Here is a 20,012-nt window from a genome sequence, read left to right as displayed (position 1 = left end):
TAACAGAGGGCATAAAATTGGTAAAGGCAAAAAAATAGAGAACGGTACGTTTCTTCAAGGGAATTAGACAATTTTGCTAGCAATTTGTAAATATAATGCATCACATACTATCTTGAAAGAGAAAGTTGAAATGCAAAGGAACAGCGAGTAAAAAAATATGGTGGCAAAAAAAAACTTTGTTTTAGTTCTGAGGAAAATAAGAAGGAAGCGTTCCACTGAAATGATATTTATATATGGAAAAATCTCGTGAGATAAGGAAAAACGGAGAAAAAAACCGAACTACAACGAGATTGTGAACGAGTTCTCCAATATTCTTCTCTAACAATTGGAAAAAATTCACGGTTCTGACTTCTAGTAAAAATATTTCCTTTTTCAGCTGTTTTTTTAAATGTGGAGGATGGTCTGGCGCCTCGTCCAGAAACACGAGAAATTCTTGGTTTCATTACGAGTTGATGTGCTCGAAGTAGATTTTTACACGGAAAAAATCAACTTTCTGGGTGACACGGGGAGGAGGTACGGAGAAAGCTTAAAGAACAGCTTCCAAACTCTTCGAGACAGTCTGGTGTGTTCTCCTGAATTTATTGCCTGAACTTTTGATTTTTCCGATATTCCGATGATTCCACAGAGAACACCAGTTCCGAAAGAAATATCGTGGAAAAAAATCTGATCAATAATGTTATCTACACGCGAAGGTGTCCTCTCCTATTTCAATATTTTTGATATGTAAAAAATTTACGTAGTTTTACGCTTAAACCATCATCACCATCTGATGTTTCCGTTCCTTGTGTTGTTCAAGGAATGAATAGAGCTCTGCAACTCATCCACATCTTTTAAGATCGGTGCATTCGTCGCGGATCGACGAGAATTTTCAATTTTTTTTTCTTCGATAGCTTTGAAACTTTGTTAAACTTTGTTAGGGTAACTGGCCTATACAATGACTTGCGAGGGCTTACCGATGCGTCTAGTGAGTGTTTTTATCCTCCCAGGCATGTCTTCGTACCAGTTTACCGATCCCGAAGAGATGAAAGTCTAGGTTCTTAACTGTGGAGCACTACGACACAACGGATTCGAACCTCGATCGTGTAGGCAGCGGAACTCTTTACAGACTGTGCTACACCCGTCCCAGAATTCACGAAACTCGGAGGTAAAACTGTTAGCGCAGTGGGTACATAGCTTAAAAATATATGTATGGACGCATAAAAAAAAGTGCCCACAGCCTTCTGCTTGTCGAGCAATGTGTTCGCTTTCTCTACAGCAGTAACTCGTAGATAATTAGCTAACCAATGTCTAAGTGGTTTAGTATCCAAGCATACGGGATGAAGCACGTTACGTAAGAAAAGAAGAGACCGAAATTTTCCTCGATTCTTGAAAATTTTGAAGATTTGTTGGTCAACGGTAATGTTTGGCGATAAATGCAGTGACATCCCGTTCTATTTCACTGTGATTTTCTTTGTTGTAGATATTCGAAAATGTTTGGAGCAATTGTTTCGCTTCTCTAATTGAAGTTGGAAGTTTTTAGTCACTAAAACTTTTCTAACAATGTGTAATGTAATAGCGACAGGAATAATAGGACTAAGCGCAGATTTGTGAATGAGAATGTTTTAAGTTTAGATCGATCTACAATTCCTTATTTCCCTAAAAAAAAAGATAACATATCTGAAATCCGCAAGTATGTCGCGAGAAGAGAATGCAATTTCGCCTCTAACCTTCAACCTAAGATTTTTTAGTGAACAAAATTAGTTTTTTTTTCTCTCAACAGAATCCATTGAAGCAACTCTAAAAGTAGTTTTGCAATGCATTTGCGAATACGTTCAAAATTTGCTCCTCAGCGACTATATCTCGACTGGATAATATCAATTTGTTGGTGTAGAACAACGATGAGACTCGTCAGGACGTAAATGAGAAGAAATAAAATCCACAAAAGCATAGACAAGCAACAAAACACAACTAAAAAACTGCTCTTAAGCATTCTCCATTATTACATCAGCCCAGACAAGAACTCGAACGTATTTGCTTTTTTATTCATCTGTTATTGCTGCACTTACAATTGCAATTAGTTGGGTAGGAGTGGCGCAGACGGTAAGAGTTCCGACTGTAACTACACGATCGTTCGATGGTTTAAACCCGGCCTATCGACAACAAAATCTTCCATCACTACGAGGTCCGTAAATTGCCATCAGAATTGTTTGGTAGAATAAAAACACTAATTTGATACATCGGCTGACTCACACAAGCACAAGCCAACACTAGTTCATAAACCCCCACTATACCGGATTCCATAAAACTGATTGGCGTGTCCCGAGCGGATTAATACGCCAGGAACCTTTTAATTTCTGTCTAGGTGGTGGTGTTAAATGTACTCTGTGAGTTGTATTCTCAGTTTAAATGTTTAAGCCCGCTTCTCTTTCTTTTTCTCTGTTTTTTTTCATTTTCTACAGCTTAAAGTTCAAGCATTCAAAAAAATTTTCGTAGAGGTGTTCAGTATAGCGGAAGATTTCCATGTGAAACTTCAGTAGGGATGTACTAAAATAATGTCGTAGTGGTTTTATTTTCGTCGGCATACTCACGTTTCCCTAATCTCTGAGGAAACTTGATCAATAAATACAGAACACATTTTTCTTTGTAAGCTGGAAATTTTTCACATTGTTGCCTTCCTTTCCGGAGAAAACAATTTGATTTGAAAAACGTCTGACAGACTTCGAGAAATTATTCGAGACTTCGAGAAATTGAAACAACTTAATTTCGCTCGAAATCCTTCCGTTTCCGTTTTTAGTCCTATGGATTTTCCTCGTGCTCGGAGTGGTAATTCCATTAAATTACAGGATAGTATCCTCCAGCGATGGCTACTCTCACAATGAACATTGTAGGTGAAATGACTGATCAGGATTTGTCGGCTAAGTTCGTACGAAGAAATAGTACAAGATATTCTTGCAAAAAAAATTATATTCTTTTTTTTTGTTTCACCGATCAATTTAATTTTTATAATAACCATCTATAAATGTCAACTTTAGAGCAAAAAGATTCTACGCCATACGTTATTCTGGTTTAGGTAAGGTATTTATGCAAAAAGACTCCAAAAACTGAAAATTTGCATCTAACAGATACTTGTCCACAGGTTAAAGTGGTTTGCTAAACTCATATTCGGCGGTAATTTCGATTTCTTTTAATTTAGTAAAAAGAAACTACAACTACGACACTACTTTTCTTTGCTTCGTTTATGTCTTTTCCTTTCCATTTCATAAAAATTAATTATTAGTCGTAAAGATTATTGCGGAAGCAAACGAAATTATGGGTTAAAAAACAATCATGCATCGTCTCATGCAATTATGAAGATTTAGATCATTCGCCCGTTTTTTTTTTGCACGGTTGATTTTGCTGGTACTGAATTTATCATTAATCCCTTTTTTAATGGATTACGATACTAAAATATATAACCGTGTTTCATCGCAAAAATCCACGGTTTCTTCAAATCTCCAGAGCTCAGAACATCAAAATGTCGTTTATTCGGAGTACATACTTACTATAAGATCCTGACAGTAATAAAAATTTCGTTTTTGCTTCCTGTGCTGATCTAAATACATAGATGCAGACAAAAGAACGTAGTCGAACTGCAGTTAAATGAATTGTGAGAGTTCCCTGAAGATGCACGTCGGAAAACTTTTACTGTAGCTAAATTTCCTTCTCTTATAATAATACTACATTAATTATACCATTAGTACTGTTTTGATTTTTTCTTATATTTGACGATTTTGAATATTTCACGGATTTCAGGAAAGCATATGAGAAAGTGTTGTGATTGGCTGATGAAATAGGATGATAAGGACAAGAGCTGCGTTGATTGGTGTAGCCGTAGAGCAGTTGTTTTCAAGCAGCGCTCGCTTTGTGATTATGTGAATTACGTGGTCGTGAAAGCGGACGTGGATGTATGTATGAACGAAACACCACCGTTAAATCAATGACGAATTTTGTAGCGAAAATGGAAAAGAAAACACGTGCTGCACGACAAAACGAGTAGAACATGAGCGTTTTCAAGAAACTCAGAGCGAGAAAAAAAACAGCAAATAATGTAGTGAAATATAGCGTGTTTTTCATGAAAAATGACGAGAATCTCTTGTAATTTGGTGGACAAAAAAAGAGTAGTCTCCGGAAGGAATGATTCGCTTTCTAAATCCGGTTAACTGAGAACAGACTAGATTTGCTCCCAAAAAAATACAGACACACCTAAGCTCAGTTTTTTTTTTTTTTGAAAATTTTGTAGAGTTCTTTTCTACTTGTCACCATGTCAACCCTTAGCTAATTTTGAGAACTAGCAGTAAGTGAATAGAGAAATAATATTCTTAACTTTAACTTCCTTCCAAAATCATTACGGTAATGAATCCCAAAAAGAAAGAGCATGATGATGAGAGTCAGTGGGCGTTCTATCGTCATTGGCCTAATTTTGGTGCATGGTGATGGACGGTAAACCATGTGCGGCATATTTTATCGAGACGGAAACATTAGTTGCTGAATATACGGTGGTTTCTACAACGGAAACTGTGGCAGGATTCGACGATCAATAGGAAGCGGTACCGGCCGTCGCCCCGAACAACTGAAAGCTGGCGCCACGCCTACTCATATCAGAAACGAACGTCCACATTTCTCAGCATCATAGTGGAAACTCAGAAAGCTCCGGAGAAGATGGGCAGGAAGCATACGCTATTCCCAAAGAAGGATCCACATGGATTATTTAACGTTTCAACTAGCTAGAATGCGTAAATAAGACGTTAGCCATTGAGGATTGCATCTGTGCTGATGAACCAAGTTTGTCCAGAAATAAACTGCGCAAAAATCCTTGCTGAACATACCTATAGATTTGTGTGAACGGCTGTGTGATTGTGATCCATTATCCGTGATTTCAGATCTGTCGTTAACACTTTGTTGAATTTTCTTCTCCCATTCTTCCAAGATGCCCCAAGAGAGAAAAAGCAACGAAAAATAGTATTATTTACGAACAATGGGTACCATAAAGCTATAATCTTGACGCGAGAGCGCAAAATAATCGTCTAAAATGTTTCAGTCCTCCCTGATCATCAGAATGCAGGCTATCCTCGGACCAGACTATCAGAAAAGATCTTGCGTGGTGTACCCAGGACGATATCGAGGCTTCGCAAGGAGAGAGGAGTAGTTAGATGAGATATCAATACCATCAATAAACTTCGGATCACCTTCAGGTTTTTGATAACGACGAGTTTGACAAAACGTCAGGCCACGAAAGAAATTCCGAGAAAACCTTGCTGGCACAACAAGAGAACGTCAATGTCAGAGAGGTGTTTAAATCTTCACTAGCATTTCCCTCACAGAGTTTTAACCACGGCTCGGTACCCGTCAGCTAAGCGGTTCGTATTCATTTTAACAGCTAAAGTTTTGAGTACTAAGTACTATGTGTGCAAGGAATATGAACGTGATATCGTTGTAGGACAACACCTCTACCTCACATCCGTGTATGCTGAGGAGTGAATACGTCATCGTGAGCTCTTCAACTCCCTAAGACCGATAGTACAATACAACCAATACAACCTCACACTGTGCATTTACATACGTCATTTTCGTTGAGGATTTTACATTATACTGAACGTTGAAGCTATTTGGTATTCAACAAACTGCTGAATTTCTCTCCGTTTTTCCTCTTTTTCTCTCTCTCTCCTCTCTTCACCTATACATCACACTTGTAGCCATTCTTTTCCAATCATGCCCTAATTCACGTGCGCGTTTTCTCTCTAAACTCGGACACTTTCAGATTTTGTGAGAATAAAAGGTCAAAAGACAGTTTACATGCTTTGTGAGATAAAATGCATGAGAGAAGAACGAAGGAAACATTGTTAAAACTGTTTGGCGACACATACTGAACCACACATGCGGACAACAATAAGTATTTTATGATAATTGGGATTTATGATAAGCTAAACGAACGTTTCACCAGAGCTGGAATGTTTCTTGTTCATTCCTTCCATGTCCTCTACTGTTTTTACAATTACTTAGAGACCAAAGAGATAATGTTAAGAGGATCAAACAGCATTTTTTTCTCAGATTCTTATATAAAAAATAACAGCCTACTAATCTTTATTACTAAGTGCATATTGCTATGAAAATCATAACCGTTATAGTCACTTAAGGGCAGCAAAAAACGTTTTTACACTTTTTTGAAGGTAGTCTGTACACCACAATTTCCTCTGAGTGAAAAATTTTTTGCAATCATCTTTTCTATAATATTGTCAATCGATTTCTCGTCATTATATAAAATTTAAGCTAAAAATATGGAGGGATAGCGAATTAAAAACGGTTCCGAAGGAAAGTTCATAACCAAACATTGCAGCAAAATTTTACTTAAGTAAAATTAAGTACATCGGCCGAGTACTCAAATTCTTAACCTCTTATTTGTTGGTGACTAGGGAATAATTCGAAAATGTGTTTTCTGGGAATATTTCTGTTTAACTCGAAAATAATGAAGCGTTAGAAGGATAAAAGATAAAGTGCTTGGCCGTTGGTCAATTTTTTTTTGGTGCACCAACGCGTTCGACTTTAACTCAGAATCGTTTGCGATGACAAGGGGGGCGTCATCCGATGTATCAAGACAGTTTTCTTATCCTCCTTGGCAACTCTGGCACCAATTTATCGACTACGGACAGACGAAACATTTGATTAGCCCAGGGCGGTTTCGCATCAACAACTGTGCCCTCACAGAGCTTCGTACCGCTGCGCTATACCCAATAAAACAATATTTTTAAGAGTTTGTGCTCGAATATTGATTAATCAATTACTTGTCGACCAATTATTTATTACACAATAATTCGTTCGAATTGTTACACTTAACTTTAACTTCTAAAAACATTTTAACCTCTAAAAATTCTGCTTGGTTGCTAATTCTTACTTAGTCATGAATTCGCGTGACAATTTGCTCTTTGTGCGCTACCACAATGACGAGTGGGGAAAGAAATGATTTGCGTGCCCATCAGAAATGAGAGACTCAGGCATAACCGCCTACATCCGTGTTTAGACCAAGGAATTTTCAAGCAAATTCTTGGAGTTTTGAGAATATATCCGTCATTATGCGGTTAAATTCTTTCCGAATCACTTCTAAGTTGGATTTTTGAAGTTTCAATGAGTCGGGAGTAGATAGACACATATTCATTCATGTAAACTTTTTAATTCCTTCGAGAACACTATCAACGCTTACAAACTTCTTTTGTAATAGAAAAATAAGCGCGTGTGTAGCTTTTTTGCGGTGATTGCTGGTCTTTTTCTCGCGAAAACGCAGTAATGATGGCGAGACCACGCCCACGGTCGAAAAAAGCTGACGACACCGTGTTAGAGATAGGGTGGCCAGCCAATGAGATGCGCCGCAAATTGGCCAATCGAGGCAGAGTTGAGGGTCGTCATATTTGCTGAAAACCCAGCGTATTTTTCACATAGCAATTCAATTCAAGTTAAAATGACTACAATTCTGTGAATAATCACAACTTTTTGATAGAGCAGGTCTAGCAAGAGAATAGAATTGCTGAGCTGAGAACATAAAAAGGATAGTCCCGCGAAGAAGAGAAGAACAGGACCAAAAAATACAAGAAGGAAGCTAACGGCACGCATCGTGGGCGACCAAGTCTCGAGGGAGTAGCCAACAAAGCTTCGCAATCAATTGAAGCTGTGTCGTGAGATGTGAGACAGCGGGAGCGTGGAATTGAACCAGGTGCACCTGAAATGAATTGCCACCCGCAAATGAATGTACGACGATGACGGCAACATCTCTTCCAGACTATTGGATGATAAATCTTCTCACTGTGATCCCTTTTCCCTCATTATTGGAGCAGTATAAAGCTAGCCCTTCCACATCGCCGTTGTTCCACAGCCGCTGCTTCTGTATGAAGAACTTCAGGAGTAACTTCTTCTTATTTCTCTTACTAACAGTCTTTTCGTCCAAAGGAGAGGCAAAACGGAGGTCTCTTTATTCCCAACTTTTTTCTAACTTCTATTTATTTTATGTACATTTTTACTTATTAATGGAGTGAATGAAACCTGCAGAACAGGTTTTGAAGAACTGTTTGTGTGAGCAAAGGCGGTAGACAAAAAAGAGTTGGCCATCAAAGGAGAAATCAAGATCGAGAGTGAAACAAGGACTTCTACATGAGTCTTAAGTCTCATCACAGTAAAATTATAGGCATCACATTTGGCAAAAACGATTTCCGAAGTTCCATTAGTTCCAAAGGTCATAACATCAACAAATGAATGAGATCGCAGGATCCGGAGCCATATTCTCATTCTTCTGGATTTGTTGGTCATGCAAATGTGAGACATTCAGTTCTTGCCTTCACTTCCAATTAGTTCTCGTTGGTTAACAAAGGTTACACGATGAGGTTCTAGCAAGACCACATAATAGTATCATAGAATTTGAAAATAAAAAGTGATAGAAAAGAACCACCACTGAATCAGCTCGAAAAAAAATAAGAAAAACGAACGCCATTATTACATACTTTGCATCATTATTACATCGATAAAATGACAGAAATAATTTCAAAAATAATTAATATCCCCTCCATTTCTGCAATAAAGTGAAAGAATATGCACTTCAACAGCTGATCTCAACCTCATTTACTTCATTAGATTCCAATCACTTTGAGGTACAGGATTCATTCCTCCAAGGATTCGTCGCAGTCAAGCAAGGTACTAGGTGAATATTTGAGTGTTCAGGATAAATTGCAGGGATAATTTCAGCTGATACTCAACACAGCAAAGTAGAGTTGCTGCCTCCTTCCTTCTGTAGGGAAATCATACTTCCATAGGTAGTAATGAAACATTCAGAAACATTTTTAATGTGATATTTTGCTACAAATCGGAAGTACTATGAAGCAGGAAAATCTTTCTTCTTTTGGAATATTACTCCAATAAGGACTATCATTTTACATTTTACATTTTTCGAGTTTTATGCTGAAAATCTCACTGACACGTTGTAGTACCGCCAGTTTTATTCCACTAAACTCCTCAATTCGCACTTTAAATCATGAATTGTTGCTAGTTGAGTACCTAGAAGTTAGGATGGTAGTAAGACACAGAAGATACAAATGTAGGTGGAATTCGCGTTGTGCATTGCGTGGATACGTGGGAGTGAAGCAAAGTACAAACACTGAACACTGACGTTCAATAGAAATTACACATTAAAGGCATCACTACACGAATCTGAGGTGGTACGGATTTCAGGTGGAGTGTTCATATACAGGATCGGAGATTATGGAGAGAAGGGTGATTCCGTACATTTCTTTCTCATTGGCGTAAAAAAACGCGCCCGGAAGATGCGGCACGTGCACAAAATTGGCGTGCTCCAATCGAACTCGTCGTAGAAAATAGCGCACCGGAGCGCTCGAAGCAGTATCTTCCGGGCCGCTTTTTACGGCAATTAGGAAGAAATGGACGGAATCACTCGTCTCTCCATAATCTACGAGATTTAATTTAAAGTATATACTAGAAGAATAATTTCAGAATTTATAAATATGTTGAAACAGCGAAACCACTTCGTCTGCTGGTTCAACACTACATGCTTACTAACTTCCAAATGTGTAAAATGTCCTGGTTTTTGCCTATTCCGCTACCACAGATGCCACACTGGACAAGCTTCGTTCAATCATGCACTTCAACATCCCCAGCTTGTACTTTTCTCCTACTTACATATTTGTTTCGCTAGTTTCGCGATACTAACAGTTCTCTTTCCATAGGATTTCACACATCACACTGAATAGGGAAAAAATTGCGAAGAACCTCCTTCTGCAACATACCAACGGCTAAAGTAATAATATAATAATTGTAATAATTCTTAGAAGAGATTTAATTCTACGTCATTTTTGGCAAAATTTGTGCTAATACTTATTTCCTGAAGAGTTTTAGAATAGTTTTAGTTGATATCTACTTTAGTACACTGAACTTGTGCATGCTACAACATCTCTACAAATTTCTTTCAAACAAAAAAAAAACACCGATTTGATTCGGTTCAACACATCAAGGTATCGTAAAACATGTCCAACAAAACACAAACAACAAACAACAACATTGTTAGGAAAATTCTTCCAATGACAAAAACATTAAAGTATTATTAGCACCATCCAAAACGCCATCCCTATAAGACTTTTATAAAATTTGATCTGACATAATGGAATAGTTCTCGAATGAACGTTCCCTTGCAACATTAAGTTTATACTAACGATGCAATCATGGATCCTTATATTCCGTTGACCGTCAGGTTGCCATTAGGAAGGAAAGTAGTCTAGAAATTTCTTAACTCTGTACTTTGTGAAATAGTTTTATCGAAAGGGCACATATTCTTCTAACAAAAATCAAATGACTTCCCATTAGGTCAGAGAAACACACTCATTCGACTAGAATGGGTGTCATTCGTGTAAAATAACACTCATAGCAATAAAGATGTATACGATCAGGATGAATGAAATTGAGGAATGAATAATTGGAGTGCGAGAATGAGAATCGCAAGCAATTAATCGCAAACGTGTCGAAATCGCAACACCAGCCAGCAGCAGAAGCATAGCAATAAAGCAAAGGAGGTAACGAGATACAGAAATCGAGCGAACCGCCTGGAGACACGTGAAGCAAATGCGATTCGCACGAGAGAAACACGCAAACGCAAAACTACAAATTTTGCCAGGAACAATCCACATTAGACTAGCAATAACAGAGATTTCATAGAACAAATCATAGGTGAGAAAATAAATTAAAGGCGATAATTAAGTGACATAGGTTCCCGATCTTAGCAAGAACGACAAAACAACTTTATTTGTTCTCTTGTAGCAAAAAAAAAGCAATGAAAAAAAGGAAGAGGAAAAACATCGGAACCGACAATCAAATACACGCACTTTCCATGTTATGACCATCCGAGGGCCCATTTACAGAGGGCGATAATTGAACCGAACATAGGTATGAGGGTGGGCAGCATAATTGGAAGGTAGACAGCCATAGTTTGATCTTTTGGGAAGTATAACATAGCGAGCAACGACGGATCTGACAGCGCCTCGTCAGCCAATTTACGACCAGCAGAGATCTGGAACAGAACGATCACATAGCCTTTTCTCTTTGCTCTAAGTCAAAACCTCACTTTTCTTTCTTTCACATTATCACATCACATTTTGTATTCATTAAGGGGGGTAGGGGGAAAGTGTTTTACGTCCCTAAACATGATAGAACTGCTATTGTAAAACTTCTGTGAACCAAAATTGTTTTCAATCCCCGCGCCTCTACAATAGCCAATAGCCATAGCAAAAGAAAACAATCTAAAACACACAAAAAAATTATAACAGGGAAATTCCGACGGGTAGAATAACGGTTACTTCACTGGTTATGCTTGAAAGTGTTATGATCATGTCTGCTATGAACACAGAATGAATTGCGCTATTTTCCTCCTTCTATTCCGAAAAAAAAAATTGACAGATTCCACTTATACATATCGCTGTGACTGTTTCTGCTAATCTGAATCATTTCTATTCTCAATCTAAAGAGACGATAAATTTAAAAAAGATCCAGATCATGAATTTGTATCTATCCTGATAAGCGCTTATGTGATTGCTCCGCACCGTGAACACCTCATAATTTTCTGTCTCTTTGAAGTCTCTTTAAAGGCATCACCCCACAAATCTGATGTAATATTGATTTCCGATGGTCAAAGTCTATACGGTATCATCGATTGTAGAAACAGGTGGCATCTCGCTCATTTCTTCCTAATCGCCGTAAAAAAAACGGCCCGGAAGATGCGGCTTCGAGCGTTCCGGAGCGCGACTTCCTATAACCAGTTCTATTGGAGCGCGTCAGCCTTGTGCACGCACCCCATCTTCCCGGCCGTCTTTTACGGCAATTGGGGAGAAATGGACGGAATCATCCCCTTTCCCACAATCCATGAACCCGTATAGGCATAACCCAGCTGAAACCCGCACCACCCCAGATTCGTGGGGTGATGCCTTTGAGAAGCACCATATTTCTCTTCGGGACCACTTCATCTGACGTACATGAAAATAGAAACACTTGCATAGGGTTCGCATACTACTACGATAAAGTAAAGGTGAGCACGTCCGCAACATTGAAGAAGGAGAAAAGAACTGTTTTGTAATTCTGCAAAAAGCTGAAAATGTGATCTCAAATTTTTTGCTAACCTTGTCAAGTTGAGGAGCCTCCCGATTTGAGAGGCCTTCTTTCACAAGCCTCACGGCATCGTTCGCCTTCGCAGCTACATCGTCGCTAATCACTACGTTTGTGATTTTTTCAGTCAAAGCCTGAAACGAAGAAAGAACTGCTCCAAACATTTTCAATAGATTCTAACAAAATAAAGACAGTAGTTGGTTCCGAACAGTCACTACTCCACTATTGAGTACATGTAACGACATCCTCGCCGAATGTGAGCACCGGTACCGCCTCCGCTGGTATTAACCTTGAATCACGAGAGAAAAAAGGACAAAAAAGTGCTCCGAGAAAACACTGCCTCATCGGACAGCAAGGGTAGGGAACCGGTACATGCCTTCGCAGCGGATGTAATGCTTCAGTCCAACACAATAGCTTCGAACTACGACTGTGTTACAAGGAAGCGGCACGTTCAACATGTTCTGGTAGATTTTCTGGGGAAAAATGTACAGAGGGAGTGGAATGGGGCACTTAGTGACTCCCTTATTCCTGAACGCTCTATCTTACTTTTTCCTTTACTAACATTAGCTTATATGCCATAGATACTTTAAGACTAATGTTAAAGGCATCACCCCACGAATCTGGGGTGGTACGGATTTCCGGTGGAGTATTCGTATACGGGATCGTAGATTATTGAGAGAAGGATGATTCCGTTCATTTCTTCCTAATTGCCGTAGAAAACGGCCCGGAAGATACGGCTTTGGGCGCTCTGGCGCATCATTTTCCACATCGAGTTCGATTGGAGCGCGCCAACCTCGTGCACACGCCGCATCTTCCGGGCCGTTTTTTACGGGAATAAGGAAGACTGATTTAGTAATCCACTGAGAGCCCCCTTCCCAACTAAATTATACTCAATTTTCTTTTTCGAGTTTTATGAATCAGATGATTCCGTGTCAACACTAGATACGTATTTGAAGTACTAGAAAATCGTTCTTAATAGTCCGAGATACTTGTTTTGATACACTCGAAATACGCATTCTCAGAATTTGTTGACGGTTGGATCTAGGATCCGTAGGAATTCTCCATTTGTTGTAAATATAGAATCCTATAAAGAAGATCAACATTGAGTAAACAAGGTCATCCTCGTACTCCTCTCCATGCACTATTGTTTAATTCAGATAATAGATAATGACAGGATTCACTGGAACCACAGCGACAAAACTTCGAAATCTTTTGTCGACTACTGCATCTAGGATCCGTAGGAGTCAGTACAGTCAGTCAGTATTGAACTTCCTGAGTTAGAACTGCACTTTTCTGCCCACTTAAGGAAGCATACCAAATTGACAATGTGGGATCTCCAGAAAAGTTAGTATCAGGGGAAGATTACAAGTATAAGCGTAACCACACTCGATTCCCCCTAATCGTCCTGAAAAACAGCCTTCCGTACAAATTTTCCAACGAGACACCAGCAGTTTCCTCCCCAGCCTGTACATTGGTTTTACTTAAATAAGCCGCTGAGGAAATCTCACTGATTATCGTTCGCTGGCTCCCAAATGTAACGATTGTACAATCCGAGAGATAGCGCTATGAGGTGCAATGTAGAGAAATTCGTGCAGGAAGGCAGCTGCGCACGCCGTTTTTCAGAGCGATTATAGGAGAGTAAGCTTGAACACGCACATACTCATAATCTGGATCCCTAACCCTAGATTTTTCTCCGGGAGCAATTCTTAAGCTCTAGAAAAATATCAAATTTGTGTCATACTACCTTCAAGGAATAGTGGAACTCTCCCGTCAGAAATGTTGGCAGAAATATCAATCTGAGGAATTTGATAATTCGAACGCCGTCTCCTCTTTTTTAATCAAGTTTTTCTCTCAGTCAACACAATTTCGTAAGGAAATACGGATAGTTCCGACCTTCAAAGCGCTGACAGCAGACATCGCTCGCATGGCATTGTCGAGCACAGCACGCAGCCGCATTCTTTCTATTTCCCATTCTGCCAAAGGAACAGGTGCACGTTTCCACGTAGCTGGCAGTTCACTGTCCACACCAAGCAGTATCCTCAGAGCAGCCAATACTCTAGCAGCAGGTTGCGCATCGTCTAGTGTTTCACCCAGGGATATTCGTGGAATAATCGCTCCCCAAGAAGCTACAGCAGCGCCACGACTATCTTCTCCCTTGAAAACAGCAATTTGTAATACGTGTCTCAAAGGGAATAGAGCAAAGGCTTACAAAGGAATCCAACATCACCACAGGTTCCTCCTTCTCGATTATCAAAATCTTTAACACCGGAAAAGATGATTCAACAGTTTGAAGCTGCGAATCAACCTGTAAAGAAAAAGTATCTCAACGTTATAGTAATAAAATAAAATTCTTCACTCCTAAAAAGGATATGTTGGTTGTTCCCGTCGCAGTTGAAACTGCGAAATGAGAACAACATGCTTGAAGTAGCAATTTAACAGTGGAATATACACGTTTATAATTTTCATTGATAGAGGTACGTTAAAAATCAGCCCTTGACTTAAAGAGAATAGCTGACATCAGCATCAGCAGGGTCGTTGTAACCGAACTAACCTCTTTCAATAATCGTTCTGTCTGTTGTTGAGAAAGAGTTAATCTGCCTTGCACATCTACTTCAAAAAAGTTTGAAATCTCAAAATCCCACAAGTGTTCGGAACTGATCTGTAAGAAGAAATTCTTCGGCTATGAATTGTGTTGTGAATAAATCTTGTGTAACGAATGATTTTAAAAAGCAAAAAAACTGCAAAAAAAAAAGAAATTTCGGAGACGTTCTTCCACAATTTTGGAAATGTGCTGTGTCAATTTCTTGGTGAGCTTTCTCACGTATACACACCTGCAAACGAGTAACATGCTGCAGTCGTCGTGCAAACACTTCCACTACTTCCATTATGACGTTGTCTGATGGAACAGTCAACGGGGATGCGTTGTCATGCACATGAATAATTTGGACAATGTAGTTCATGGAAAGAGGTGCAGAATCCCAAACCAATCGTTTCTAAAAGAAAAAAACTTTATTTATTTTACAGAGTATCTGATAAAGTTCCTTATATAATAATAAGCTACACCAAAAAATTAAAGACTCTTTGTGCTGAAGGAGAAAAATTAACGTGCTACTTCTCCTTCAAAACAAAGTCACTTTTTTTTTATTTTTTTATATTTTTTTTTTTTTTTTTTTTTTTTTTTTAAGTTGTGAGTAGAAAGTATTCCACCAATAATTTTGAAAACTTTTAGTTTGTAGCAAAGAGATGATAGGTCTAGGGTTACGAAATACTTTTAAAAGGTTTTTTTTTATCTCTATAGCTAAATATGAGGGAATATGAGGGGCAATCAAAGCACTTCTATCCACAAACGACAACCGCGAGCTATCATCTTCTATGAGTGGCGCAACCGTCCCCAATATCAACTACGCATTCGCTTAAGCTATCGCATCCCGGTGGACGGTCAACCACTGGTTTAACCCGTTCTGGAGATTGACATTGTCCGAAAGAGCACTCGCAACGAATTTTTGGAGTTGTTCGGTGCGAGTGAAACTAGTGATTGTATTCGCAACTGGTACACCAATCACAGCTCTTAGCTACACCGACCAAGTTCAGAAATTGATCAAAACGAAAGAAGAAAACACCAGATGTGCTCGACTTTCTACCTCTTGCATGATAATGCGAGAGCCCACATCACATTTAAAAAAAAAGCTAAAAATCAACAAAAATCAGCGGGCTTGGCTGAATTACGAGTATCTGACTATAACCTTTTCACGCTTCCAAGACAAATGCTGCGAGGGAAAATCTCCTTCAACTGCGGAGAGCCCAGGTCTCTACTCAGAAGAATTTTTTTCGAAAATTTATTGGAAAATTAGGACAAAAGGATTAGAAAAGTTTTCTAACATCTAGGAGAAGGTAATGCTGCTGATAAACTGTAGATTAATGATGATTACAAAATTTGAACATTGAGTAAACTCATCAATGAAGTAAAATAGATTTCTTTTGCGCAAGACTTTCTACTCAGCCTTATATATTTGCGTATATAAGATAAATAAAATACGAAGCAAATTTAAAGAAAAACAACTTGGTGAGAAGGAGAGAGGGCAGCAATCTGCCAAGGTTGCATTTTCTCGCGAAGATCACGCTTGACAATAGAATTTAAATGAGGAACGTCTATCATGACCTGAATAGGAAAGAAATAGAGAACTGACAGGGAATGAGAAACGTGGCTCATGAATGTCTTTACCTCCCAGAGGAGACTCTGTAGCCTCTCCTCAAGCTTGGTTCTGTCTGAAGTATACTGTACTAAAGCCCAACGGCCACGACTAAGAAATACAACGGTAGCCGAAAAATGGGACCAATGCTCTGGCGGAACAACAGCAACAAACACATCAAGTGAATCCGACTTCGAAATGTGTTCACTCTCAAGGGCACCCACATCTCTGAATGCACAAATAAGAGTATGCGTAGATGTTTTCAAGAAGCGGTATCACTTTTACCTCACTCCTTGATTCAGTACAGTCCAATGAATATCCAGAGGAGCTTTTACTTGGCCCTCTGTAATCTTGTTAAGCACTGCGTTTGCTACATCATTAATTTCTGTTATGAAGCTTTCATTGGTAACAACAAGGCGAATTCTAAATAGAAAAGAAAGATAAGCCAAAGTTGAACAATTCCGAAGGATACTTTTACACTAATTTCCAAATAAGAGCTTTCAGTATAGTTCTGAGCATCAAACGAAATAATTGCACGAGAATGAAGAAGATAAAAAGTAAGAGGACTTCGAAACTCATGGGAACGTAAGATCTCCTGAAGTAAATCTTGCAGCACTGAAGATTGCTGCGATAGTGTCAACAACATGTCGATGAACAATGCAATGCAAGAGCTTGAAAATCAGATACGTAACTTACTGTATGCTGAGAGGAACTACTTGTTCCTCAGAAAATGTCTCGAAAGGTGCGCGATATGTTCGAGTGGTGTGATACCATAGGGGAGTTCCCATTCCAAGAACAATAGCGATGAAGACGATGGCAGCAGCACGGCGATATGGTAGTTCTTCTCGCATATATTTGTGAAATGACTCCTGAACAGAGGATCTCCCTAGAAGAAACTTGCAAAAATAAATAAGTTTTCAACTAACAAAACGTACAGGCAATCTTTCAATCAGTTCGCTCATATTTTTCGGCGGATTTTCTTCCTCCAGTTTTGTTTTGCTCCTTCCGAAGCCGAGCCAATTCTTGATTTTGCATGTCAATCCACTCATCACTACCAGTCCTTAGCCAGTCGATAAAAGATGAGAAACTCTGCAGTACGTGGTAATAAATTTGAAAATGAGCAGTAACAGCTCCTCGATTCAGAATGTCAATTAGAGTATTTTGTTCTGGTGACAAACTGACATAATCGACACAGATTGAGACTTTGATCGAGGAAACCACGAACACCGGTATAAACCGGAAGTGGTGTTTACCACACAGCACTAATTAAGAAATGTCTAAACACCTTATGAGTCACAGCAGGCTAAAGTGAAGCAATAAACTTGTGAGTCCACACCGTAGCTAATCTCTGAGAGTTTTCCTTCATTGTGGCGTTACATCTTCTATTTTCCAAAGGCACACTCCAAATTGGTTGCAGTATGTGTCTTCAACGTATCGTGAAACAAAGCACAAATTTGGAAATTCGTTTGTTTTAGAATATTCGAGCGCTTCGGCTGGTTGTTTGGTTGCTCAGGAAGTTTCGTTCTGATGATTTCAACTACACAAATGAAATCAAAAGCAGAACAGTGATGAAGCAGACGAGCAAGCAAGCTCGTCTGCTTCATCACTGTTCTGCTTTTGATCATGCGTCATAATCCTTCAAGCAGAAGCATGAAGCATTATGACGCATGAAGGATCCAAGTACTGCTGAAGATATGCAGTATTTGATGTGACTCTATTTCGATAAGTTTCAAATGGTTCTGTATCATTTCGGGAAATCGAGACGTAAGACATCCGATGAGGTGGATTTCCAATTAAATAGGCTCCCACGGCGAAAGAACTTATACAGTAAAAACAGTGCTGTTCAAACCACGGCAATTTCCTGTAAGTGCAAACAACTTCAACAATTGAGAAGGTGTGGACAACAGCTTTTGCGATTTCAGTTTGTAGACTTCTACACTGCCGGCATAAACAGGCATAAACAGGCAGCAAGGAGGGCAAAGCTCTGTAGATTAATTTAGACGCAGAGTTTAATTGATTGCACTGCTTCACGTCTGAATGACGCAAAGAAACGAAACATTAACCATTAACAAAAAGTAACCACCACGAAATTTTCTCAGTGATTTGCTTGTTTTCAACATGCGAAGGATAAGATATCACTAAAAAAATAAATACATGTAAGGTGAAAACTGCAAATTACTTTAATGCTGCCAATTTAGTTCACTGAGCCTTTCTCATGCCTCTTCAGAATCATAAGGAACATTCAATAATGATGAGGAAGATTGTATTCCAACATCAATCGAAAATCATCAGTACGCTCGTTGGAGATTTTTTTATGTAAGTAAGATAGTGTTGAAACCACCTTACTTACATAAAAGAGATCTTCGAAACCCCCGTAGGGTAAGCCAAAGTCCTTTCATCCACCCGGGGTTGATAAATTGGTACCAGACTTGTGTGTGAGGATAAAACACTGCCTTGATCATCGGTTAGCCCTCACAAGTCAAAAAATAGGCCAACACGTTCCAAAACCTCAACGATTACGAATTCCAGTAAAACGCTTTGCCGCCCAAGTAGATTGATACGCCAGTGACTTTATCCTTTATCCTTTTAAAATGGTGTTGAAAGCAAACAAAAAAGTTCGATAAATATGGCAGAAAGTTTTCGTGAATATTCGACCTCAACATCACCAGTATCAATAACATCCTGATTCAATGTGATCAAGCGTACAATTATAACGCTATGGAAGCGCCGAAGATCCACGATTTAGTATTAAAAAACAATGTGCGGAAAAAATGTGGGAGCAATTACCAAAAAACAAATACCTGCAGTCAAATCTAGCAAAGAAAAACAGCTACGTCTGGAGAAAACAGCTATAGACATTTTTGAATGCAAAACAACTTACATTCACAGCGTATGGGTAACCAGATGAAAAAGCAACAATTCCCAGAAGAAGCGATCCTCCAACGCAGACACCAAACCAATCCATACAGTTTATAAATACATGGGTGCGGAAACGGAATAGCACGTAACTAAGAAGCATATGAAGTTGGTATATTCTCACTTATCCGTATTCCCCATCAAAGAAATTTAAATGGAAAATCCCAAAAAAAAAGCAAACAAGAGGAACAGCTAATTTTTTTATTGGATACAATGAAAAGAAATCTGTACAATCAGCAAAGTTCAATATATTACAAAGATGACAAAACATTGTCTAAATCTGCACAAATAACAGCGAAGGTCAAACATTCGCGGGATCAAAGCTTTTGTGAAAGAATATGAAGGCAAAGGCGAGGAGTGGCATGAGGATAAAAGGAAAGAAATTCTTAACATGTAAGCGAAACACAGGCACAATAGACCATTGTGAAAAAAGTAGTCATCAATTAACAATACAATGACCTATCGTCCCAAATCAACATATTCTTGAACCCTTTTTGTTGTGAGCGTTACAGTATCGAGGATTCGTGTGAAAATACCTGCTCAGCATACGAGTTCTGTGAAGCAGGACATGAAGGAAAGCAAATGAGAAGAGAAAGCATCGAATGACAGTGCATACAGTGAAGTACCTCGTATAAACGACTATGCTAAGCAACGTTATCAGAAATTTTTGATGGACACATATACATGAGGAAGATATGAATGTTTAGCACATAATTAATTAATAAATACAAAGATGAAAGAGGAATG

At 38.8% G+C, this 20,012-nt stretch overlaps 1 protein-coding gene across 2 annotated transcripts; it reads right to left on the bottom strand.

The window, feature by feature from the left end:
- Positions 1-10,894: 10,894 nt before the first annotated feature.
- Positions 10,895-19,314, bottom strand: RB195_000908 (uncharacterized protein; the record flags this gene model as incomplete). 2 transcript variants are annotated; one of them, XM_064197466.1, is made up of 13 exons in its annotated part: positions 10,895-11,071; positions 12,174-12,293; positions 14,053-14,313; positions 14,369-14,464; positions 14,711-14,818; positions 14,991-15,152; positions 16,220-16,318; positions 16,382-16,577; positions 16,635-16,772; positions 17,046-17,218; positions 17,285-17,351; positions 17,395-17,438; positions 19,231-19,314. In XM_064197466.1, the coding sequence occupies 13 exons, from the start codon at positions 19,312-19,314 to the stop codon at positions 10,895-10,897; spliced, it is 1,725 nt and encodes a 574-aa protein (XP_064053346.1). The 2 variants fall into 2 exon arrangements, with proteins under 2 accessions (XP_064053346.1, XP_064053347.1); XM_064197465.1 differs by lacking the exon at positions 19,231-19,314 and having other exon boundaries at positions 17,285-17,398.
- Positions 19,315-20,012: the final 698 nt, after the last annotated feature.

Source organism: Necator americanus, chromosome IV, assembly GCF_031761385.1.
Source record: "Necator americanus strain Aroian chromosome IV, whole genome shotgun sequence".
Classification (NCBI taxonomy): domain Eukaryota; kingdom Metazoa; phylum Nematoda; class Chromadorea; order Rhabditida; family Ancylostomatidae; genus Necator; species Necator americanus.
Note: the sequence above shows the minus strand (reverse complement) of the source record. Positions and strands in the feature narration are given on the sequence as shown.